Genomic DNA, 25,775 nt, shown 5'->3' with positions numbered 1-25,775 from the left:
AAAAGCCCTTTGAAAGAGTGGCAGCGTTGCTGGCAAGAACATCTAGTTTCCCTAGGATTCAACTCTCATTTGTATGTGTAAGAGAGAGAGAGAGAGAGAGAGAGAGAGAGAGAGAGAGAGAGAGAGAAGGAAAAAACAGCAAAAGACAAAGGACTTCTTTAAAGTTACACCTTAGGCCAATGTTTTCTAAATTTCTGTCCTGTGAAACGGTTGTCCTGCGAGAAAAGGGTTCTGTGCTCACATAAATTTGGGAAACTGCACATTCTATTCCTGCTTGGCTATTCACAGTGCCCCTTGGCATGGAAAAGCCTCTGGACTTATTTTGTTTCACTTTTTTTAGCATCCCATAGGATATTGAGTCTATGGACCATACTTAGGGAATCTATGCCTTTGGTATTCATTTTATTTATTAGCTTCATTATCTATGCCTCACCTGTTCTAGAAAGGCTTGCTAGCAGAGCTTAGGTAGGTAGAAAGAAACCCATCTTCAAGAACACCTTACACCTTCTATCTCCATATGAGGAGTAACTCAGACAATTCTGTTAGTGTGGGTTCATTGAGTATGATATCTGGGACTCAGGCCTTATCACCAGGCTATGCACCTGGTCAAGCAGAGTGGCACACACCACTTCCTCAGGGACCTCCCAGGGGATGCTTTATCTTTCAGAGGAAGTAGATTATCACTGGCAGCCCATTCAAGAGGAAAAAGGCCCCTGAGTTTAAATTTACAATCTCACTGTTTTTGTTTGGAGCCTCACAGTTATTCAACTAGTTATTTTTAAACCAGCATTTCCCTGGGTATGATCCATAGAATATTCATTTTGTGTAAGGCTCAATGATAAAAGAGTCCCATCATCAATACCATTGGGAAACTGCATATTTAATTCCCTTTTGAAAACTCTCAATTTACTTAAAGATAGAAAGATTCGTGTAATTAAGAACACTGATGAACTTCACTTACCCGCTTTTCCCCAATTTATTTATTTATTGTTGTTCATTTCAAACCTCTCAAACCCCATGAAATCCTTGCATTTCAGGGCATACACTCTAGGACCACTGGGCAAAGCTGTTCTACGTTTGCAGCAGATACTGGGGATCTGATGGGACTAAAAAGAAGAAGCACAGGCTTGCCCATATCCCGTTACCAGTCCCAGTGAGAAGAGCCTGAGCACGGAATCCCAGCTCTGCCAGTCATAAGCTTCTAATCCCTTTATCTCTCTCATCTCAGTGTTCTTTATATATATATATATATATATATTTAAAAATATTTTATTGGGGAAGGGGAACAGGACATTATTGGGGAACAGTGTGTCCTTCCAGGACTTTTTTCCAAGTCAAGTTGTTGTCCTTTCAATCTTAGTTGTGGAGGGTGCAGCTCAGCTCCAGGTCCAGTTGCCATTGCTAGTTGAAGGGGGCACAGCCCACCATCCCTTGTGGGAGTTGAACTGGCAACCTTGTGGTTGAGAGGATGCGCTCCAACCAACTGAGCCATCCGGGAGCTCAGCGGCAGCTCAGTTCAAGGTGCCGTGTTCAATCTTAGTTGCAGGGGGCGGAGCCCACCATCCCTTGTGGGACTCGAGGAGTTGAACCAGCAACCTTGTGGTTGAGAGCCCACTGGACCATGTGGGAATCGAACCGGCAGCCTTCGGAGTTAGGAGCATGGAGCTCCAACCGCCTGAGCCACCGGGCTGGCCCAGTGTTCTTTATATTTTTAAGTGGAGACATTTGAGGATTGAAATGAGTTAATAGATGGCAAGATGCTAAAGATGATGTTTGGCAAGAATAGGCTTTAGAAAAAATGTAAGTCCCTTTTTAGTGTTTCAGGACCAGGGAGATACAGAATGAATTTGTAAACAATACTGGGAGATGGGAGGTGGGCTATGCCAACTCCTAGAAAGGAAGACTTTGACTATCCTGGCATGAAAGGTGATAAAACTATAAAACCAAAGGGGTAAGTCCACGCTCAGGTCTGCTGGTGTGCATGCCAAGAATATTCCAAGGGAAACTTTGCGAATCTAACGCCCACAATCTCCCTCATCCTGGCCCTGCTGCTCACAAAAGATGTGACATGGGGTAAGTCACTTACCTTCTGTAGGTCTCACTTTCTTCACCTGTGAAGAGGAATTGAACTACATATCTCTCTGGGGTGCTCCCCCACTCAGACTTATGTGGAGCAAAAGTAAGGTTATTCTGCAGGTTGAAGAGGTGGTGGTCTACATAAGAATCAGCTGAATTACACTGAAAATGTTTTCCAAGGATTAGAATAAAAAAAATTGTGAAATAATGTACTCATGTGTGATGCTTCCCATTTTAATGCTTTCCTATCTTGAAAGCATATTTTTAAATAGTCAAATGTAAATTATTCAAATTACTCCAATGACACATGCACTTACAATGTGTGCATTTCACTAAAGTGAGTCATCAGCCTATTATTAATTATCATTCAACCGGCCCTATTCTTTTGGAAAAAAGGAGAATATTGGTAACAACCAGAGTCTGAATCATTTAAGCAATGGCAGCTATAAATAAGTTGGTGAGCTCTCCAGCTGTACCCCCAAATCTTCCAACAGCTATAAGCTGTGCATCTTGCTCTTTTATCTGTGAGTACATATATATGCGTATATAAACATACAGACTCACATATGCACCTGGAAGTGTGCACACTCTTGTTTACACACACTGCCATGGCTGCCTAATTCCCTGTGTGATGCTTATTGCAGTTCTCTTGGGCAGGTGAGCGTCTCACTCAACCTGTTTCCCTAGCAGTAAAACTAATGCCCTTCACTAGATCTACGGGCTCTTCCAGCCCGGACATCTTATATCTATGATCTTTGCTTAGATATTCTTCGGCAGAAGCATTGGAGACATGCTCATATATACATTATCTCGTGTAATTCTTAGACTTTTCCAGGAAGTTTTTTTGTTATTATAATTCTTTTTTTAACAGATAATTAAATAGATTCATGTACTTAATGCATCATGTGCACAATAAGTGGCAGCTGCAAGCTTAGAAACCAGACTCTCTATTCTATATCTAACCAGTGCAGTCTCCAAGTGACAACTGGGCATTTGCTGCTCACTCTTCTCTTCTTCATCCAGAATACTTATTGTAGGGGAGAGCCCCCTAAACCATCTCCCATCCATAGCCAGAAGAATCTGCTCTGGACTGGAAGACAGGATGCAGGCCACCCATTGGCCAATGACAATTCTGATGGCAGGCAAGATGTCACAGGTGACTAGAGACGTAGGTGTCGTTAGAGCCACGGGGCCCCGGCGTGACCAGATGAGCCATCTGGTTTGAGACAAGGAGTGGTTTTCTCAGCCGGATCCTCCTCCCATTCAGCCATCAGCAGGCCTGCCTCCCCAGGCGGAGCCCATGCCTACTCTCCCATGAATGATACCCACAGTGCTCCAAGCATAGACTCATACAGCTTTCAAGCTAGAAGTGACTAGGAAAGCGATCTAGTCTAGACCTCTGATTTGACAATATGGAGAGGAGAAATGACGTGCTCAAGGCCACACAGAGGATTTATGGCCACGTGGAAATTAAGAGCCAGGCTTCCTGATTCCCTCTTCAGAATGCTCTTTCCTGGTCCCTAGAAGAGGTGAGAAGCAGGACAGGAAACCACGTCAGCGGCCCAGCAACCTTTGCATCGATACATGTGCTTGCCCAGTCCTCTTGCTCTTGTGGACGGCCTTCTAGCTGGATGTTGGGCAGCCTTAGCCTTGACCTCCTCCTAATGCAGCCAGATCCTCGTTTGCTGATCTCCTGCTCCTTCCTTTACTTCTCTGTTGCCCACCGCAGGCTCCCTCAGAACTCTTGAGCTCTACACTAACCCTGCTGCTTACTTTTCTGCTACTTTTCAATTAAATGCTTCTGGTCCTAGTTCTTCAGTTCAGCCAGAAACCCCCTAACAACCTCATGGCCTTGTTAATTTTTGCTTATGAAGAAGTGTGATCTGTCCCAATGCAATATCAATAATAAAATGATGAAAGCTTTTATTAAAAAAACCTATCATCAATAGGGCATTTAAAGAATATTATTTTAAATACCTGTTGAAATCAAATATGCAATTGTGAAAGATTATTACCTCTCCAAACTTACAGGATGCTTTACACAGAGGTAAAGTCATATTTCTAAATAGTTACATTTTAAATCAGAAAGAATAAAAATATATGAATTGAGCACAAAACTCAATAAATATCCTAAGTAAATCAAAAGAAAATAAATAATAAACCGATAAAAAAATAAATTTGGAAGCAATGGGAGTAATAAATAAATCCAAGATTTGAGTCTTGGAGAAGAATGATTAAAATAGCAAACATTTAAAGGAAGCAATACTCACAAATGGGGAAGGCATTAATTGTTCGAAAAAAGGCTTTGGGTAAATTTGAGTAAATATTTAAGAAAGAATCAAGGCAGTGTCTCACCTCACATCATACATAAAAGTAAGTCCCAAATGGATTAAATAGTCAAATGTAAAAAAAAGGAAATTAAAAAGGGGGAGGTGTAGGTTATTTTTCATTGATCTCTAGGTACAACAGAATATTTTAACAATAAAAGGAAAGAAAAAAATACACAATGGAAGTTGATATATTTTGTTTAAAATGTAAAACTTCTTGTGTAGACAGTTAATTATTAACTATTATGCTGGATATTATGATTTTTGTGGTATTTGACATCCTTCCAATACTTATAATGTTTTGGTTTCCTTTTTCATTCTAAATAAAAATTCATGTTCATATTTTTTTAATGTAAAACTTCTATGTGTTAAAAATCATGAATGAAAAGACAATCATAATCAGTAGGGAAAAGTCTTAGCATCAAATAATATAGGAAAAGAATAGATAATATCCTTAATAAATAAAAAATGCTTAGAAAGCAACAACAATGGTCAAAGGACATAATTCCATAGAAAAAGAAACAAAAATGATAATACTAGATATTGGTGAGGATGTGGTAAAATAGGCATTTCTACACTCAGAGTTGAATATGTAATTTGGTGCAAGTTAGCAATAAAGAACTGGAGACTTGAAAAACCATCAATAACCCAATAACGTAACTTTTAGAAATCTATCCCCAGTCTATCCTAAAGAAACAATTAAGGATATGGAAAAATATTTGTATAAGAGGATGGTTATCATACTGTTCATAATAACAAAAGATGGAATCAACAATGAAAAGATTAAATCATGATATAATAATGCAAAATTCATGTTAAAATTATACTATTGAAAATTTATTGTCATTGGTTGTTCTTGATGGAATGAGTACATGAAAAGGAGGACACAGAACAATATAAAAGTTATTATCCCAATTTTCTTAAAATGCATGTCTTATGTATATGCAGATCAATATCTTTGGGTAGTATGATTATGGTGATGTTTATTTTCTTCTTTTCATTGTTTTCCAGAATTCCTACAATGAACATATACTATACCTAAGCAGAATGCACCAAACCGCACTCGAATTTTTTAAATTCTTTGCTTGAAAAAAATACAGGTTGACATGATCTTAATGTGACTTGAGACAACTTATATTGATTAATTAATTCCTTAAAAAGGGATTGTTATTTCATTGGATTTCTTAAATCTTTGTAAGTTGGGCAGCATTATTATGGTTGTCTGCCAGAATGTGGTGTTACGTCACCGTGCGACCCAGGTCCCAAACTGAGAGGCCACCCAGTGTGTGAAAGGGCAGTAGACCAGGAGTCTTGGGCTTCATCACCTTGAGTAAAGCTTTTAACAGCCCTCTGGGCCTCAGTTTCCTCCAGTCAAACCGATACTAACACCTGCTCTACCACTCACAGAGTTGTTCCAAAAACCGAATCAGATAATCCAGCAGGAGTCTATGAAATGTAGGCTATAATGAAGACAATAATCATCATTTAAAGAATGAGCTGTTGCCTGCTTGGAATTGATAGTTGATATATACAGTCAGTCTTCCTGAATCCCCTTCTTGGTAAGAAAACAGTCTCTTGGTTGCAAAGGGAAAAAATTCTCCCCACTTCTTCTGTAGTCCCTTTTCTTCCTGAATTCATGAGTCTGACGGCTAAGAGACATAAATGCAAAGCCCTTGCAGGTAGGGTACCAATAGGTCAGGCCACCTCTACCAAAATTCTAGGAGAAAATGCTTGGCTTTTTCCTTTCATAAGAATAGAGGAAGTGGAAGAGACCTCAAATGTTCCCATAGGACCAGGGTCAGAGGGTAAATTCTACACCATCTCTGCACAAACCCACGGGATGGTTGCTTGGCAGGTCTGTGGCGTCCAGATCTTTAATTTGTGGCTCAGGGTAACAAGTTCATTCAGAAGGTACACTGATCCCCACCAACTCCTCTGTGATGCTACCATTGTGAGGAGAGTTGTCAAATCCTAGTCCTATTACCGCAAACTCTTGCTACATGTACGTAGCTATGGGGACAGGGCAATCCATAGCACCTCCACGTACCACAGCAATTGCTCCAGCCAGACTTGCTACAAGGAGCAGAGAATACGTCAGTCACCACAGGTGAAGAGGGGCTTTTGTAACTGACTGTACCATATGCAGCCCTGGTTACATATAAGAGCCAATTGGGGAACTTTCAAATATCCCTATGCCCAGGCCACACACCAGGTATAGAATGTAACCAGAATCCCTGAAGGTGAGAACTGGATATCAGTATTTTTAAAGCTCCCCAGGTCATCTCAAGTGTGATCAAGATTGAGAAGCACTGGCTTAGGATCTAACACAGATCTAGAAGGCCTTTGCATACACTTCCCTTTTGCACACATGTCTCCTCCACTTTCTGCTCCTTCCTAAGTGTGCCTTTCACACACTTTTTTGCCTGCCATTGATCTAATTCAACCCTAAGTTATCCTTTCTCCTTCAGTTCCTCTGCCCACTGGCTCCATCTCTGTTTGTTGATTCCAAATCTTCAAGAAGTGACTTATCTTCAGCCCAACTCACTTTTTTGAACCAGGCTACTTGGGCCATGCCATGCTGACTGCCCTCAGAATTAGCTGCTCTGGGTGAGAAGCTGAGTCCTTCCTGCCCCAGATTATTATCTGAGGAAAGGGACAAATGTTGTATGGTATAAAACATGGCCATCAGGGTTTGACCCAAGTCTGTTGTATGTGAAGATGGGGTAGCAACAGGGTGGTGCATTTGTTACAACTGATGAACTTACATTGTCACCCAGAGTCCATAGTTTACATTGGGGTTCACACTTGGTGGTGTACATTCTATGGGTTTGGACAAATGTATAATGAAGTGCATCCATCGTTATGGTGTCAGGCAGAGTAGTTTCACTGCACTAAAAATCCTCTGTGCTCTGCCTGTTTACCCAACCATGATTTTTTTTCTCAAGCGAACATCCTTATAACCAGCACCCAGAAACTAAGCATTGTCATTACTGTGATGACTCCCCTTGTGCCTCCTTCCAGTTACACAGATGAGTGTTGCTGGGTTTTGTTCCTTACGCGAGTATACTCATATAGGATGTACTTGACTGTGTTCTGGTTTCTTTCTCTTGACTTAAATTTGTGAGATTCATCCATATTTTTTGCTTGTAGTTGTAGTTTTAACCAGAGGTTTTCATCCTTGAAATCTAGTTCAACAAACATTATTCAGCCAGAAACTTTGCTCAGGGCTAGGCACACAAAAGCAAATAAGGATAAGTCCCTGCTCTAAGAAACAGTCAATCTAGTAATGTAGTAATGACCAGAACTTAATGTAAAGTGAATTCCTCTTTGATTGACAAATATTTATTCAGTGTCCACTATGGGACAGGCACTATTACAGGTGCTAGGAGTAAGCAATGAACAAGCCAACAAGCATTCTACTCGAAAGCCTCTCTTTTATTTCCCTGACATGTGTGGGCAAGTTCTGTTCACTAATGTTGATTTCCCACTCTGTTTTGCATCTTATTCAACATAAAGGGAACTAGTGAGAGAAGCTACTTCCTCTGGTGACTTGAAGTGCCTCATAATGAAGTTGTTGGTTCAACCACGGGACGGTTTGCAAACCAGTGAACATGGAAGTATTTCTCTGTATCTATTTCTGCCTTATTTCTTTCCCTCCATCTCTGATGCTGTGTATACAGAATGAAACAAAAATCTAGAACCTTAAGAAATCTTTGGATGTTAGCTTAGCTTGGAGTAAGGCTGAGCAATTTTCTTGTTTTATAGAACTGTGAAGTAAGAAGAAGCAATTGCCAAAGTTGTGATTAAATTCATAAGCATTTGAATTTGTTTTAATAACCATGGGCATTTAATATGCATGACTATTCCTTAGTGTTGACTTTTCAGAGCCCAGTAAATTAGTTGAGTATGAAGCTATGACACTGGAGGGAGGACGGATAGAAGAGAATACTACATCACCCCAGAACTGATAGCTTAGGAAGAAACGCAAGAGATCATTTAGTTTTGTTTGGTTGGTTTGTGTTTCCCCCCATTTTTATGGAAAATTCCAAGCATGTAAAAAAGTAGAGATAGTAATGAAATTCACTCCCACGCACCCATCATTCAGCTTCAAAAATTATCACCTCATCTTATCACCTTAATTCATATCTAACCCACTGCTGTCTCCTCCCTCGATTATTTTGAAGCAATCCCAACAATCAAATAAGTTATTCATAAATGTTCAGAAAATGAGATCTCCTAGTTTTAACCTTAGTTAACAGGCTCAGAGAGATGAAGTCACTAATCTAGTGGCAGTTATTTTTAATTCCTAGACTTTAAAAGTAAAAGTCAAAAAGCTTTTAACAGAGAATATTAGACTTTTCATAGTGCAATTAAACAGTACATATGAGATGTGAATTTTCAAATTATGTCAAGCATCTGATTTGGTCCATGACCATGGTCATATTTTGGACAATGGTTACAGGCGGCATCTGAGCTTCCCCTACACAAGACCCTTAAAATGTAGACTGAATGTCATTTGAACCCCTTATAAAATTGTCAAAATAAAACCTTATTTTCAGCTTGTATCAACACTTTATCTAACAAGGTCCATACATTAATGTTAACTCTAAAAAAAACTGTTTTGTGTTATTTAACCTATGACCATCTCTTTTAAGCCTCCCATCCAGAAAACTGGCAAGTTCTCCAAGGAGTTCAACAGGGTGTGAGGACTGCTGGTTAATATTCTTTTCATCAGTAATTACGAAACCAAATCACTGTGGATTTTGAAATTGCAAATAAATTTGTCCAAGTTAGTGTTATTTTCAACGATTTAGTAATAAAGTGGATCTAAGACTCTTCTTAAACTTTATTGTTTCCTATCTTCAGCCTGTTTTATTTTCAAAGAAGGAGGGTAGTTGATGTTCACTGAGCCAGTGCCAGTGGCTTATCTACTATGAGATATCACAGCACAACTGGGCACGAAGATACTTTTCTAGGTTCCCCAGTCTTACAACCCCAAAGCACCATTGTTTGGGCTGGTCAGAACATTCCAGAAGTTTCTAAAGCAAAGGGAAAGATTCTGTTGTGTCTTTTTCATGAAAATGTGAAAAATGTTGATTTGGCTGTCATACTGTCAAACGTTACCCAGGGCATGTGACATCCATCACTGCAAGGAGTGGGGCATGAAGCCCCCGCTTCCTTGATGAGCATTTGATGGGGAGATAATTGGGGATTAAAAAAAAAAAAAGCTACAAAAATTACCGAAGAAATAACCCTATATCAGGCAGACATCCAGACATTTTTCCATGCACAACTCCCACTCACTTCTCTGAGAAATAAAGCAGTAAAAATCGACAATCTGTCAGTTTAACCATTTTCATTGTGTACTTTTTCTGGGCAGGTTATTCACATCGAACTCCTTTGATGTGATCAGTGATGATGCTTTTATTGGTCTCCCACATTTAGAGTATTTGTAAGTAAAAAAACCTTTTTTTAACATAATGATTCAGGACAAGTGCTCTCAGATTCCTACAGCAGTCTGACAAAAATATTATAACCTATTGCAGATTCATAGAAAACAACAACATCAAGTCCATTTCAAGACATACTTTCCGGGGACTAAAGTCTTTAATTCACCTGTAAGTATGATTTTTTTTTTTTTTTTTTTTTTTTTTTTAAGGAGGGCACAGCTCACAGTGGCCCATGCGGGGATCAAACTGGCAACCTCGGTGTTATCAGCACCACACTCTAAGCAATTGAGCTAACCCAGCTACCCCTTGCTATTACTTTTTAAGTTTGCAAATGGACAATGCACTTGGATAATCTATGGTTAAAGCGCACTGTTTGTGGGTATCCATGAAAATCTAAGAAACCCAAATGATTTCTCTCCAGTCACGCTTGCCATCGCTCCCTGTCATCAGCCAGTGTGTGTCCAGGGAATTGATTACTATTAATATGATTAGTCTAAACCAATCATAATTAGGAAAACAATCTAATGCAGGGAAGTTGTGTGACTGAAATAACTTTCTGATTAGCTACATCATTAACTCACTTCATGCATAATTATGGGTTTATAGTGTGATTTGATATTTGCCATTTTTATTTTTCTGTATGTGCCCTGACGTTTATACATATATTATAACCACAGACAAGGCGTACATAGCACCTGCACAACTTGCTTAGACATGAAATACTGAATTACTCAATGGGTGATTAGAGTCAGTCCTTCTTAACAGGAGACAATTTTGCCTCTTAGGGAACATTCGGAAATAGCTAGAGACCTGTTTGGTTGCCAGGACTGGGGGAGGTAACTGGCTTCAGTAGGTGGGGCAGCGATACTGCTAAACATCCTCCAGTGCACAGGACAGCCCCCACCACAAAGAAGTACCCAGCCTGCAATAGCATGGTGCTGAGCTGAATTGGAGAAATCCTGAACATGAACCAAATAACTTGTTTCTCCTAGGCTCCCCTGCCCCCCTATAGACACACACACACACACGCTCACTCACTCACTCACTCACTCACTCACTCACTCACATACACATGGATGTATTGTGAAAGAAACTAGAAGGGCAGGGGGAAGAAAAGGCACTAATATATTTTAAGTTCCTACTATTATGTTGGTCATTCTGCTTTACATGAATTTTCATTTAATCTTCTCAATAATCCTGCCAGATCAGTACAACAATCCCTGTTTTAGAAATGAAGAAACAGAGGCTTGGAGGGGATATATGACTAGTGAACTGCCTGATTGTAGAACTATGATAATATCAACTCGATAGTTGAACTGCAACGGCTATTCATCCGATCAATGACTATTTATTTCTTAGTGCTTAGTATGTGTCTCATTAGTTAAAGATGCAAGAGAGCTAAGCATCATTCTTTCGACTTTAACCTGTTCCCTCACAATACCTTCTCCCCAGCTCTGTTCTAGGCCCCAGGATGCAGCAGGGGACAAAGCAGATAAGACTGCCAGCCCGTAGAGGCTGCATTCTAATGTGTCCACATGGTCATCATGCTCCCTCTCCCAGGCCCTGTCTCTACTGCTGTTCAGATTTGCAGCCAGGGGAACTGATGGCCAAATGTATCTTATACCATCATTATGCCTTCCAAGGTTTCTGTATGTAGTCATTGTGATAAAAACCAAACAAACAGCATTTGCAGTGCTGCTCTTCATGTCGGTGACACGATGGGAGGCAGACATAAATGGCTGTGGTGGCATGAACATCATGCCATTTTGTCACAGAGCCCAACATGGCCACACCTAATTTTTCAGACAAAAGTGAATAAAAGAAACAAATATATGGAAGGAAAACTGGAAGTTCATGACCCCAACTTGGATATCCACATGATTCACACAAATCCCAGTCAACACAGCCTTGTCCAATGCTCTGCAGCATGCGGAGCTGAAGGAAGGATGTAAGACCCCGCTGTCCTCTCTGGGAACCATGATACAAGCCCTGCCATGGCCCTCAGTTCTCTCAACTGTATCTTCTCACCAGCCTAAGGGGCTGCCTCACCCGAAGGCAGGCAGGTGGGCAGGCAGGCAAGAGGGGAGCGGAGGGGAAGGCTGAGGAAGGGAGGGAATCAGAGGAAGGAAAGGGGGAAAGGAAAAACATCTGTAAAACACCCTAGTGAGGAGCATCCATTTGTTTGATTAGGGCCTATTATGTCTATCAAATGAAATGGGAATTTAAATTTGGATCACAATGAGGCCACTTCTTTAGAGGTATGATGACTATAAGAAAGGGACACTGGTCCAACGTGTGCTTTATACCTGGAAACGTTTAAGCTCAAGAGGACACAGGCTTCAAAGAGACAGGCCTAAATCTTAAGTGTCAAACACACAGTGCAAGGGAAGTCCCACCTCTTTGACTGGGTGCTGAAGGTGGGAAGGAGGTGTTATGGGAACAGGTTAAAATTGACTGAGTCAGTATGACCCTAGATCTCTTGCATCTTTATCTAACACTTAGGGGTTGATTCATATGGCATTGCCAATATTAGACTGTTCCTGATCTACAAAAATGGCAATGCCATATGGTTTATCCTAAGTAAGTCGCTCGGGTGTGCCGTACAAAGATGGATAAGATCCCTTTCCAACCTGGAGGAGCTCAGACTAGCAGGAGCAATTAGACAAACAAACATTTTCTCATGGAATGCCTTTGTCTTCAAGTTATGTCCTTTCTAATTGAATTATGCTCTTTTCTAATTTCTTCTCTCCTTCCTTCCTTCTTCCCATCCTTCCTTTTTTTCTTCTTTCCTTTTTTCTTTTCAAGGAGAGATCGGTAGGGAGGATTTGAAACTCAAATGTTTCTCTGGCTGTTCAGTACATCACGTTCATTTTCCATTAATTACCACATATAAATAAATCCGACATTTGTTTGAGCCATTAACTTCCTTTTTAAGATTTTAGGTTTCAAAGTGCACTTTTCTCTACCTCAGACCAATTCTTCAAAAACAAATGTTCAACCAGTGAGGAACAGTCACCTCGCCCTCTAAACTGCATATGCTGCAGGAAGAGTTTACAAAGCTTTTTCACATTCCTGACCTCATTATAGTCTCCAGATGACCTTAAGGAGACAAGGCAGTCGCACTACCCCTGTTGACAAATGAGAACGTGAAGATGCTCCCTGAGTTTAAGCTGCTCCCCACTTTAGTAAGTAGTAAAGCCAGAAGTTTCCCAAGGTCTTTAACGAGCCATCTAGTGCCCTCTCCACCATGTCAGCTGTAACAGAACCAGAAAGCTCTTATTGAGCCGGCTGGATCCTTCCATGGGACATGATTTGAGGAGCATATATGGCTACAGAAGAGAGAGAACACCCTGAAGATAGGAACCCAACCCTCTCTGTTAGGTCTCCAAATGCAAATAGTTGGGACTACACATATACTTTCAGATCCAACAGGTTCCCCCTCTGGCCTAACATTAAAGCTGCTGTAGGGGACCTACCTGAGCATTTATACAAATTCAGTTAATTTCTCAAGAAGCAATGAACTTATCTCACCTTTTAATGTATCTTCCTCAGTAGACTTACCTTCTACGGACAACTTAAAAGTTCCTATATAGACACCCCTCCCTCGAGCTAGCCATCAATAAAAGGAGAGTTGCTTATATTTAAGTCCTTACTAAACAAGTCAAATCGTCGGACCTCTCTCGATTACTTTGAATTACTGTACTAATTATATACATGATTAACTTACACATTTGAGTAGTTGATATATTTCAGCAAGGTTTGAATTTTTCTGATGACTGTGTCTTACTTTTGAAGTCAGGGAAAACATGAATAAAAAATAGTTTATGTCCAATGATGACAAAATTTCTCAACATTAATTATATATTCATTTTTGTTACTATTCATGAGCTTTTCGGTAATGTTTCCCTTGGCTGCCACGTAAGTGTCACCATGGTTAAGGATCAATGGAGGCAGAATTGTTTGCATTTTTGTATAAAGATACTTGGCGAAAATTGTCATCAACCGATACCTGTGGTGGGCACCTGCTGGTTGCTCGGCACTGTGGGAGGACAAACGATGTAGATGATAGTCCCCAGCCTCAGGGTGCCTGTGTGTTCCCATTCAGGCAGGCAGGGTGTCTTCGTTTCAGCCTTCACCATGCCATGCGTGTAAAGAGGCAGTGTGATGTGGTGGCTGAGAGGGTCATGTCTGCCACCAGACCACTTGGGTTCAAAGCCTGGCTTTACGCCCTCACAGCTGTGGGACCTCAGGCAGGTCACTTAGCCCCACTGCGCCTCAGATTTCCTATGTGTAAAATGAGGGTGATAGCAATCATCTGTAAAAATGGGGGCAGGGATAATAAGAAGCATCTCCATCCTAAGGTTGTCATGAGAGTAAATGGGTTCATCGATGCAAAGTGCTTCGAACAGAGCCTGGTATGCAGTCAGCACCGTTACGTAGGAATAAAACCCACTGCCTAACCTCTGCTGGCCCTCCATCGGGATTACAAATGCTGCAGTGTACTTATACCCTTTAAATATTTTGTATGAAATTAAAATAACCGCACTTGAAGCACCACTAATTCAGTGAGTCACCAATTCAAACAGAGGACCTGCACTGCGGGAGGCTGGGAGCATCCCAGATGGCCATGGGCGATGCTTTCTTAGCAGCAGAGACCAGTGGCACTGAAACAAGCGTGCTGTCTGAGCCATTCTGGTCTGCCTCAGAGAGAAGACGTTCCAGTAGTTTCCACAGTCACAATCAGAGTAAACCATGAAAACACCAGAGTGGAGGAAAGGCCATCACCTCTGTCAGGAAGGGAAGACTGTCTGCCATTGAGAACGCTGGCAACTTCTCAGCTGGTCTCAAGGCGACTGGATGTTCAGTGGGGCAGTTTCCTGGATGCTTTAAGGAGTGTGTCCTAGACTCTGAGTCAGGACCTAGAGCATGGTGCTTTAAAGAGCTTCCATGTTGCCTTGGAATTACTACCACAGTGAGGCTAAGAGGAAGGAGGGCACTTTGTGAGCAGTAGGTCCACGCGATATGTGAGTGGGTGGCAATGGTAATTCACAGGGCTTTGCACTTTCTCCCTAGCTCAGTGCCTTGGTACAGAGACCGAACAGAACCGTCCTCTGCACTTTTCTTTGTCCATATTGGTGCACTTCCTCTCCTCCACTCCACCCAGTCCCATTCGTTCATTCATTTCAAAGTATCTATTGAGGGCTTACTTTGCGCTAGGCACTGGGATACAGTGGTAAGAACAACATCCTTCTAGTTCTCACTACAGAATCAGCCTAAAAAATTAACATTGATGAAGTGTTTTTTAAACCTCTCATTGCCTTGTCTTCTCTCCCAATCATTCCTACCCTTTCCCCCATCAGATATTCCAGTGCACTCCTACCCCCTATAAAAACCTGTGGTCAGATTCTCTGACTCAATTATGTGGCTTCAAGTCTTACCTCTTCTAGTATCACTTTATTATCATAGAGGAAGAAGCCTTATGCCTCTCATGGTGAAAAGTATAAAGATGTGATGTGAGAGCTAAACTAGGACTTGGAGATCATTCTGACCAAGTGATCATTCTCTTTGTAGAAAGGGAAACAGCCAGAGCTCAAACCCAGATATGCCATTCCTGGCCCATGCCATTTCCACCCCACTCTGCTGCTGAGTCCAGGGAGCCCTGAAGCCAGGCTAATGGGCAACAGGCAACTTGGGGAGTAGCCTGGTTTTCCTTCAATTTTACCATGTAGAAAGTCTTTTTCCTGACAACTCTTGGTGGCTACCTCTGACTGCTTGCCTCTCTCTCTTTCATCCTTCTAACTTCTCGTTCTCTAATTCCTAATAGTACTCGATTTTAGTTTTAAAATCCAGGACTGATTTGACCCACGCCCAGCTAACAGACTTTTGAAGAGGAAGGAGCTGTCCCATACCAATTCAGGCTTACACTCTCAGGCCATCGCATTCCAGAGAGAGAAGGAAGTCTAAAGACTTGGGGACCATTAGCATGGCTCTCTGGAAATAACTTGCTGTCTACATTAATGTCCCCATGAGATGGACTCTGTATTAATGATTGAAAGAAAAATATGACAAAATATTAACAGTGGTTGCCTCTGTCAGGATAACTACTGTTTTACTTCTTTAAAAAATCTTTTCGCACGTTCCAAATTTTCTTGAAGTGAAGAAATAATAATAATTATTTATACGCATGTATACATTTATCCTTATATATGTATATGTGGTACTATATATGTGCGAGTATATATTCATCAGTAAAATATATACATATATCTATATGTATTATATATATATCAGTTAAAGATGGAACATTTAAGAATACAAAGGCATAGAATTCTCGCTATTCAAAAAGACAGAAAGAATAAATGATCTTAACATCCTGAATTGAGCATTTAAAAATACTTAGGTATTAATTATCACTTAATTATCAATTTTCTTTGACAACAACAAAGAAAAAGATTAATGTCATCGTCTTGATTATCTGACATAAGAGTTAAAAATTCTCCTGCAGATACAGAATTTTCCTGGAATCCATTTCAAAGGTGTGTATATAAAAATATTAGTAGCTGCATATGTTACTTTTCACAATAAATAAAACTGATATTCTTTACTCAGCTTTGCAGATGTTGCAACAGAAACTTAGAGAGGCTAAATTAAGTTGGCTAAAGAACTCCTGAGAATGATGAAGCTCAAATTTAATCCTTTATCTACTTGAGACCCAACGACTCCACTGCACAAAATGATGCAGAAAATAAGAGCTACGATCAGTCTTACAAAAGCAACACAATATATTTCCACCAAAGCTTCTACTGAGGGAAAGGAACTAATTATAATATTAAGTTGTTACTCTGTGAAATGGGGGCAGATGGAGGGAAAGAGGAAACTGAGGAAATTTAATGAATTCAATTTTCCATTTTACTTTCCAGTGGCAAAACTCAGTGGACAGATGGAATCTGAAGACTCAAATAAGCCTAACCTCAACCCTAAAATAACCCTAATCTTAACCTCAGAAATGCTATCTCAATATCTCTAGTTGTTTAAATAACATAAAAGGCACCAGGTCTCATTGTCCTGCTCACCTTTCTGGCATAAGGACCAAATACTGAGCAAACTTCCGGGGCATCACAGGAGTTTCCTGTTTCTCTTCTTGGTAGCCCTGGCCCAGAGCCTCGGACACTCTCCCCTGCAGAGAACCTGTCTTAAGCCCCCAGAAGCCTATGATAGTTTGTGGAGCCCACAGGGATGGATCCAAGCCTGGCCTGACTGTAGTTCTAAGCTTCCTCAGAGGACGAGGGCCTGAAGCCATGTGGGAATCTTGTGGGAAAGAAGGCAGCCCCATTCTACAGCCAATCCCATGAAAGAAGTTGACATTATCTGACCACCCAGGTACCCAGTGTTGACTTGTGACAGTTATTCACACTCCAGCCCATAACTACTTTGAAATGCGTCCAAATGATTGGTTTAAATTGACTGAATCCTCACTGGTCAGAACCATTACATCCACAGATTCTAAGTAACAGGGTCCTTTTAAAAATTCAACTTTATCTTTGTTTCTTCTGAATTTGAAACAATAAGACAGGCTTGATGATAAAAACTCTCACAATCCAGACATCTACATAGCAAAAGTGAAAGATTCCAGCTATCCTGAAATGTAACTTTAGTTAATAGTTTTTATATCTACTTTCAGACTTTTCTTTATGCATCTATAGCCATATAACCTCCCTACCCCAATGGGATTATATCCTATATACTAATTCTCCAACTTCCTTTTTTTCCATAGGTAACACTTCATGTCAAATCATAGAGCTCAACCTCATTTTTAAAAATATCCTGAAAAAATATTTCATGTTAACTATGAACCATCATTTATTTACAGTCCCTTAGTAATGTACCTATAAGTTATTTCTAATTTTTTGGTATTCTAGGCAATGCTAGATTAAATCTTTCTTCAATTGTGCAGTGGGCCTCTAAGATTTCCAATTTTTCTTTACTTGGGAATTGGTACAAACTCCTAACAGCAAAGATATGTGTAGGCTCTGACGATCCCCTTCTAGGTGTCCTATGCACCCTTCACCTTGTACCCCTCAGCCTGCACTGGAAGGTCGCTTTATATCAGGACCCTGTTACATTTTTTTTTGCAGAATAATTCCCAGGCTCTGTCAACATTCCTTCCCTAAGACATTCTCTGCCCAAGTCCCTGCTTCCTGCTTTCTTCTTTCCCAAATGTAACCTGATGTCACTGAGACCTCCCAGAGACACAGGGAAGCTATTTAAACTCCAATTCCTGGGCCTCAGGCATCTGGAAGCCTCTCTCTCATTTCTCTGTCTTCTTCTTCTTCCTGCTGCTTTTACAAGTTCGGGCAGCCTTCTCATGCCTACCTCTCACCAAACCTAGACATGAAGCGCCATCATATCTCCTTGAGAAACAGTCCATTGTGAGTCAGTCTTTGATTGAATTTTGTTTGTGAAACAGTGAAGGGGTCTCATTGAGTGCAGTAAATCCTTTCACTGTTTTCCCTCTGGCACCCCTCATACTGTGCTGCTCCTCCACACTCTGGTTCCTTGGGTGACAACCTTCCTGTCACAGGACATCCTTAGGAAGTATATTGCCACATTCTACAACCCATCTGACTAGCCTGTCTTTATCAGCTCCCCTAATTCTGTTGAATTATAAGTCCTCCATCTTGTCATGCAAAATTACCATCTCTCTACCTCAGAAGCCCGGTAGCTCTGAGTCTGTATCTCTGACCACCTCACCAGCGGCTTCTTTGGTTAGCCTTCACCTTGATTATGTGAAGCCTAGAGCTCTAATCCTTTGGGCAGGATTCACCCATTGTTGAAAAGAACCACCTTGGGCACCAAAGCAAACATGGTGCCTCTTCCTGTGCAACCCTAGTGGCAGCAGTAATTTAGGACTTGACTGTTTAATCATTTCACACCCACTGTCCTATTACCCAGCCCCCCACTAGCCTGTACTCTGCAGCCAATTGCAGTTTGTGCTGGGGGAAGGATGTCCATTGAGGAGATGTTTGCATGAGAACTTTAGGATCCATCTTGCCAGAAAATAATTGAGACAAATAACTTGGGAGTGACTCTGGACTCATCTAAGATATCAGGAAATCTCTTATTTCAACCACCAGGCAGTAAGATGAAGTATGGAGACATACTCTTGCATAGTCTTCTTGCATTTTATGTATGTAGGTGTACAGTCAGTGCAGTTCATTCATACGGTCAGTTTTCTCAGTGCTGTTTCTTGGGCAATGGACAAGCAGGACCCATTTTCCATCTGTTCCCGTCTTCCTTCTCCCAGTTGCCCTTTACTGAGAGCAGTCCAGATGCCAAATACCATCCTGAGTTATCTCATTTACTTCTTCTAACAATCTGATAATATGAGGTACTATTACCTCCACTCAAAAGTGAAAGAAACTGAGTCTCAGAGAAGATGCATAACCAAAGTCACACAGCCAACAAACAGTGGACTCAGGATTCAAACCAAGCTCAGAATGACTCCGAAGCTGTGCCCTTTTTCACAAAATGGACAGTCCTGAGATGAGAACATTCTAATTCCATAACCATTCTTATACGCCAAGGTTCACTTATAAAAGGTTTCCAATCTAGTAGTAATTTCTAAAACTCAGAAAAACAACAAAAAAGCTTAACAATAGATTTTCAAGTCTTGAATGTTTGTTTACATTTGAGAAATCTTATATTAACTAAAGGAAGTAGAAGACATAGGAGACTTTCGAAAGTGTTTGGAGCTACTGGTGCTGTCAGTTGAAGGTTTATCTGCTCTCTGAAGCAAGTGAGGAGAAGAAGCGGCCTAAGTGTTAGAGGAGAGGGCGTTCGGAGATGGACACTATTTAGTCGGTCCCCCTTTGGGGACATCCCCTAGACTGAATGTCTGAGAGCGTGAATTTCATATCTGTTCTTGATATGAAACACCAATCTCCAGGCATCATTTTGTTGAGGTTTTTAATGTTGTTGTTTTTTTGTTTTTTTTTAACCATGATACAAAAAGTGCCATAAACCCTGAGTAAGTGTTGAAGCAAAGAGTTGAAAATACAATAGCAGGAATCTGATTAATACCTTAGGAGAAGAAAAGTAGTGCAAATAATTAAGTGTAGTCTGGGAAGAACAAAAGGAATTCATAACTAAGCTTTATCATAAAATGCATTTATTTAGTTTATAACTACAGTTTATATCACTTTTTTTTTTCCCCCAGGAGCCTTGCAAACAACAATCTCCAGACGCTCCCAAAAGATATTTTCAAAGGCCTGGATTCTTTAACAAATGTGTAAGAGGACCTACGAAATCATTGATTAATTAATTAATTTGCAGTAGCTAACAAAGAAGCCTGGTATTGATGATTAGAATGTTTAATTGGCTTTAAAATTAAATTAGAATTTAAATGGGCTTACATTTTAAATTTACTTGGACTAATGTTAAAGTCTTCTATGGTATTTACCACTGGAAATTCTGAAAATATAGTGCCCAGGCATTCCTTTGACAAAGTGTGTCTGAATGGGAAGAAGTGTGATAAAGGACTTTGAGGGGGTGGGAAGAGGAGACCAAGCTAGAAATTTCAAGATTTTTTCTTTTTCTCATGAGGTCCAGGAAATGGGGCTACAAAAGAAAAAACATAAAGGAGTCTGGGAAACTGACAGAGTCAAGATGAAAGGTTACACCCATGGGTTGGTCAGTCAACAGAGAAATGGAGCAGGAAGTGGGGGAAGGGAGGAAAGTTTGCCTTTTCTCTCATTAGACTGAACAACAACTCCAGGCTTAATCCCCAGGAATTTGGCTTAAGCCCCAGGAAGAGAATGAACTTAATTATTTTTGACCCCTTTTCAAACAAAAGAGCTTTCAAACTTTGACTTTTAAGCCACAGAATGAAAGATCTTTGTAAGGAATTTGTATATTTTGCTGTAAGCAAAGCAAGTAATAATGCCTAACCCTCTAAAAAGCAATTTAGCATCATTAAGTTCCTTCCAGTACCTTAGAAAGATATTTAAATGCCATAAGGTAGAATACAAGAACAAATGAAAGGATATATGAAAACAAAAGATTTCTTATTATTCAGGTGCTTTGCTATAGAATATATATTCAGAACAACTTTTCTCTAATAACAAAAAGTCTGAGTCAAGTATTTTCTCCTAAGCCAGTATTTAACTTCAAATCAGTAAGCTAATGAAAAACTGTCTTTGTTCCTTGTAATATTCCTCCAGCCCCTCCTCCATGTGTATCACCCCAATTCCTGAATGATGGTTTATTTCCAAGAGAGTGCCAGTATCAGGACACTTGGAAAAAAATCTCGAATAGACCACAGTTCTCTGCTCTGGTTTACAATAGCTCAGAAAAGTTGACACTCATTATTCTGGGTCAGGGTATTCTTGGGAGATGAAGTCAGTCCTGGGAATGTCTTAGAAGTTAGATGATACTCCATGGAAGACTTGGGGACACAGCTTATTTGGGGACCCTCTGACTCATCTTTGTATCAGTCTGTACCTTCCACTAACAAAAGTAAAAAATAAAATAAACCCCTTGAAACTGGCTCAGTCTCTCCAGGGAATCCCATAATGGGTTTGGCCTCTTGGGCCTATTCTAATATGCCCAAGTCAAGAATTATCTAAGAAATACAAGAATCCATGCCAACTTGCCTTTTAGTGGATGTCTTGGTTTGCATGAATGTGTCCCCTAAAAAAGGTTTAAATGCTTCAACATTTAAAAATTATTCAGTTTCTGTATGAAGAGTAGGAAGTACCTATCTTAGGAATTCTGTGCGATGAAGAAGGGTTTTAGGTAGGAGATAGAATTTCTGAAGACAAGCAACACAAATAAACAGAGAACTTGGTCAGCTGAGAGCATATGTGGAAATTTAAACTATCTATGCTGTATAGTTTATTGTGAACATGAGCTATTGCATGTCTGCGGTAACTCTGCTATGCCGAAGTCATTTCCTATTAAAATTGAATTTGTAGACCATGGAATAAGGTCAGGATTAATTATGTCTGTGAGGAAAAAGAAAAGCAAATAGCTCACTCAGTTTAATTAAATATGATACAGTAACCACTACATATTCTCCTCTAGACCTGCGCTGTCCAATATGGTAGCCACACATGTGGTCACTGAGCACCTGAAATGTGTTCCTAGTGTAACTGAGAAACTGACTTGAAAATTTTATTTAATTTTTAAAAAATTAAATAAAAAAATAAATTTAAAAAACAAATGCTCAGCTTAATTATTGAAAACCTTTAAGTTGGGTTGCAACAATTTGGGTGTGTGAATCTATTTTTTTCAAATGGAAATGTTATTAAATCTAAAAACCGATCAGGTATTTTTGATGAAAATTCAGCATCTGAATTGAGACATACTATAAATATAAAATACACATTAGCCTTTAAAGACTTAGTATAAAAAAGAATGTAAAATATCTCATTAATAATTTTTATATTGACTACATGTCAAGATGATAATATTTTATATGTATTGGATAAAATAAAATATAGTAGCATTAAAATTAATTTCACCTTTTTTTTTTTTTTTTACTTCTTCAATGTACCTATAGAAATTTTTAAATTACATATGTGGTTCACATTTTATTTCTATGGACAGCATAGCTCTAGACTGAGCTACCTTTGAATTTAAGAGGTAGTAAGGTATGAGGGTCTATTGACTGAGGTGGCCTTCAAGGGTGCATGGTGGGAACTCTCTGAGCCCAGAGTGAATCAGTGGGGTTCACGGTAGATTATGGGGCATCCTGCACATGTTAATTTCTGAAACAGAAGTCATGCTTGTCTACGTGAGGCCCTCATAGAGCAAAAGCAGCTGAAGTTTGTCTTTCAGGGATCTGAGAGGGAATTCATTTAATTGTGACTGTAAACTGAAGTGGCTGGTGGAATGGCTAGGCCACACCAATGCAACTGTCGAAGACATCTACTGCGAAGGCCCTCCAGAATACAAGAAGCGCAAAATCAATAGTCTCTCCTCCAAGGATTTTGATTGTATCATTACAGGTAATGTATTCTAAATCATTCCACCTCATAAAATTAAAATAAGGGCTACATTTTTTTATGGGTGCAGGAACTGATATTTCTTATATCTTAAAAACCAGCTGAACAGTTTAATGTTTAAAATATTACGAACCATTACAACTTCATGTGATGAAAGCAAAGTAAAATTGCCATTTTACCATTTCTCTAAAATAAATGTATTTGTCATGGACATTTGAGATCTAGCCAAGGAACGAGGCATTAGCACACAGTTACTTATCATCATTTCCTATTTTTGCAGAATTTGCGAAGTCTCAAGACCTGCCTTATCAATCACTGTCCATAGACACTTTTTCTTATATGAATGATGAGTATGTAGTCATCGCTCAGCCTTTTACTGGAAAATGCATTTTCCTTGAATGGGACCACGTAGAAAAGACCTTCCGGAATTATGACAACATTACAGGTATGAAAAGCCTAATCGTTTCTTTCGGTGAAAAGTTAAGCTGCTTGAGCCAAGGGCAACAGGAAAAGATGAGTGATATCAGGGAACAATTTGGGCAGACTTAGAGACATTTAAATCCCAACTCTGCCATTTATTAGATGACCTGGGATTGCTCCCTAAGCCCTAATTTCCTCACATGTGAAACTGGAATAATACCTAACTCACAGGGCTGTTATAAGATAATGCAATCATATATTTAAGAAACTTAGTATAGGACCTAGTTTAGGATATATGAAATCAAAGGTGGATTGGTTTTCCTCAAAGAAGAAGTATCAGACTAGAAATCATGAGTTCAATCCACAGGTTCTGCCACAAACAAACTGGCAACCTATTCACTCTCCCTGGGCTTTTCTTTTTCTTTTTTTTCTTCTTCTCATATTTTTCTTATGGGATTGGTGAGTGCCAAACATTGTCGCACAAACAGTACTTCTGCAAAATGTTTTCACAAAATGCCTTGTGACAAAAAGGGTTTTGTGGTCCAGTAAATCTGTGAACCATATCTTCCTCTTGGAGATTCATACTAATACACATTAGGGGCTCTAAGACATTCTGCAGTGAGGAAACAAGACTCTTTCTTGTATTTTTTACATTTAATTTGACCGTGGAAGCCAATTTCTTTTTCCATGAAAACTTTTTACTTAGGTGATCTCTTAAATTTCTTTCTCATTTCAACAACTTTAAAAATCTAAGTCATAAATTTTTAAAGTCAACATGGGGCTCCCTCTGCAATATTTACATCAGCCTTATCTTGTAACATCTTTAAATCTGCTCCTAAAAGCACTCAAACATCCCCCTGTGACAGGAGACTGGGAGGGCCCTCATTAGATTTTGTTGGTGGTCATCAGCCCGTTGCTCAAAGGATCAAGCCAGGTCTGGGCTTGCTTGAGACAGGTGCTCAAATGAAGGAATCCCCTCCAAACTGAGGTCTTATCCAAAATCCTCCTTCTTTCTCAAGGAGGAAGGCTGTGCTTCCCTTTCTCCCTAAATCCCCTTGGTTTTCCAATGGATGGTAACAGGGCTTTGTGCAGTCTAAACCAGTTTCTTCTACCTATGTACACTCTGTCCATTGCTTTGAATGAATCTTTAGATGAGCACTTGAAAGAGAAACGAATCATATATTTGCAGACTTTCCGAGGGCATCCATTCGTCTAGCATGGCAAATAGATGTCACATATATGGTCACAATCCCCTCCTGCCCCCCCAGGCCCAGGCTGCACTGATCTGTCTTGGTGCCCTTCCTTGCAGAGTGCAGATATGCCACAGAATCCTTCTCAACACAGTTCTCCAGGCAGTCACAATCAACCAGTCAATCTACGCGGGCGCATGGTTGAAACCTAGCGGCCATCCCTGATCTAGTTCCAACCCTCATTATACAGAAGAGAAAACTGAATCCCTGAGAAGTTAAGTGATTTTCCCAAAGTCACACAATTAGTTGAGTCCTGAAAAGGGTCACAAATAGAGTAATTTTGCCTATGGATGGAGCCAATTAGTAGAACAAGTTGATGCAGAACTTACTGCCTCAAAGCCCCCTAAACTGCAGTCAGAAAAAGCCTGGGGCCTGGATTTGCCCTGCCTCTCTTTGGATTTTCCAGAGCTAAGCTCCCTCTAGGAGATCAAAATCTATGAATAAATATTAAACTCTTACCAAAAAGATACTGAGCTAGGCCCATTGACAGACCCCATATTGTTCTCCGAGATTTCCCAAAGTAACATGCAGGAGCAAGGCCTATGGTTGTACCCCTTTTCACTTTTCTCAAGGATTGTTCTTCCTTCTCTTCTCTCCTCCCGCAAGTGACCTAAAGCTTCAGAAAAATGACAAATGGCATCACTTTCCTTTCTCAGGGGAAAGTCAGGGTATTCTAGAGCAAGAAGCAGTTTACACTCAGAGCAAACCTATTACAGGTAGAGCGGTGGGCTGCCCAGATCCCCACTCAAAACTTTGTGGGGTTGTTCTAGAACCTTGTGGGATCTTAACTCAAGCTGGAAGCCCTGAAACACCTAATTCCCCACCCCAGGTTAAGTTAAAAGCATAGTGATGCTGGTAGACCTGGGTTTGAATCTTAACTCTGCCTTCTCCTGGCAGCACCAAACCTCTCTGAGCTTCAGTCTGCTCATCTGCAAAAGGGAGGATAATAATATTTATGTCTTAGGTTTGTTGGACAATTTTATTGAGATGATTTAGCAAAGCATAAATGCCCATTTTTACTACAATTACAGTGATTAGCTCATGATGTATCAGGGAAAGCAATGCTTTCTTTCTGCAAGAAATGAAAGAAGAAAACTCAGGCGGTAGCCATGGGCCTTGAACATTTAGTGCAGGTCGGATGTGACACGACAATTCAATTGTTGGTAACAAGGCTCCATGAAGCACAAAGACGCAGAACTTCAGGATCTTGATACCGCTGGGCCTTGGAGATTGGCCTTGCTTAATCAA

At 40.2% G+C, this 25,775-nt stretch overlaps 1 protein-coding gene and 1 long non-coding RNA gene across 4 annotated transcripts in view; one reads left to right on the top strand and one right to left on the bottom strand.

Moving 5' to 3' along the window:
- Positions 1–25,775, bottom strand: part of LOC141572919 (uncharacterized) — a 177,884-nt gene that overhangs the window by 3,307 nt on the left and 148,802 nt on the right. The window lies entirely within an intron of this gene.
- LGI1 (leucine rich glioma inactivated 1) overlaps positions 1–25,775 on the top strand; it is a 35,562-nt gene that overhangs the window by 8,478 nt on the left and 1,309 nt on the right. The window contains exons 3-7 of one of the 2 annotated variants that reach the window (XM_019739735.2): positions 9,784–9,855; positions 9,950–10,021; positions 20,070–20,141; positions 22,691–22,860; positions 23,138–23,302. In XM_019739735.2, coding sequence (XP_019595294.1) covers positions 9,784–9,855; positions 9,950–10,021; positions 20,070–20,141; positions 22,691–22,860; positions 23,138–23,302 — 551 coding nt within the window. The remainder of the gene's footprint in view (positions 1–9,783; positions 9,856–9,949; positions 10,022–20,069; positions 20,142–22,690; positions 22,861–23,137; positions 23,303–25,775) is intronic. The other variant, XM_019739740.2, reaches the window with a different exon arrangement.

The sequence above is a fragment of the Rhinolophus sinicus genome, linkage group LG07 (genome assembly GCF_036562045.2).
Source record: "Rhinolophus sinicus isolate RSC01 linkage group LG07, ASM3656204v1, whole genome shotgun sequence".
NCBI classification, from domain to species: Eukaryota; Metazoa; Chordata; class Mammalia; order Chiroptera; family Rhinolophidae; genus Rhinolophus; species Rhinolophus sinicus.
The sequence above is the reverse complement of the archived record's forward strand: the minus strand, read 5'-3'. Positions and strand labels throughout refer to the sequence as shown.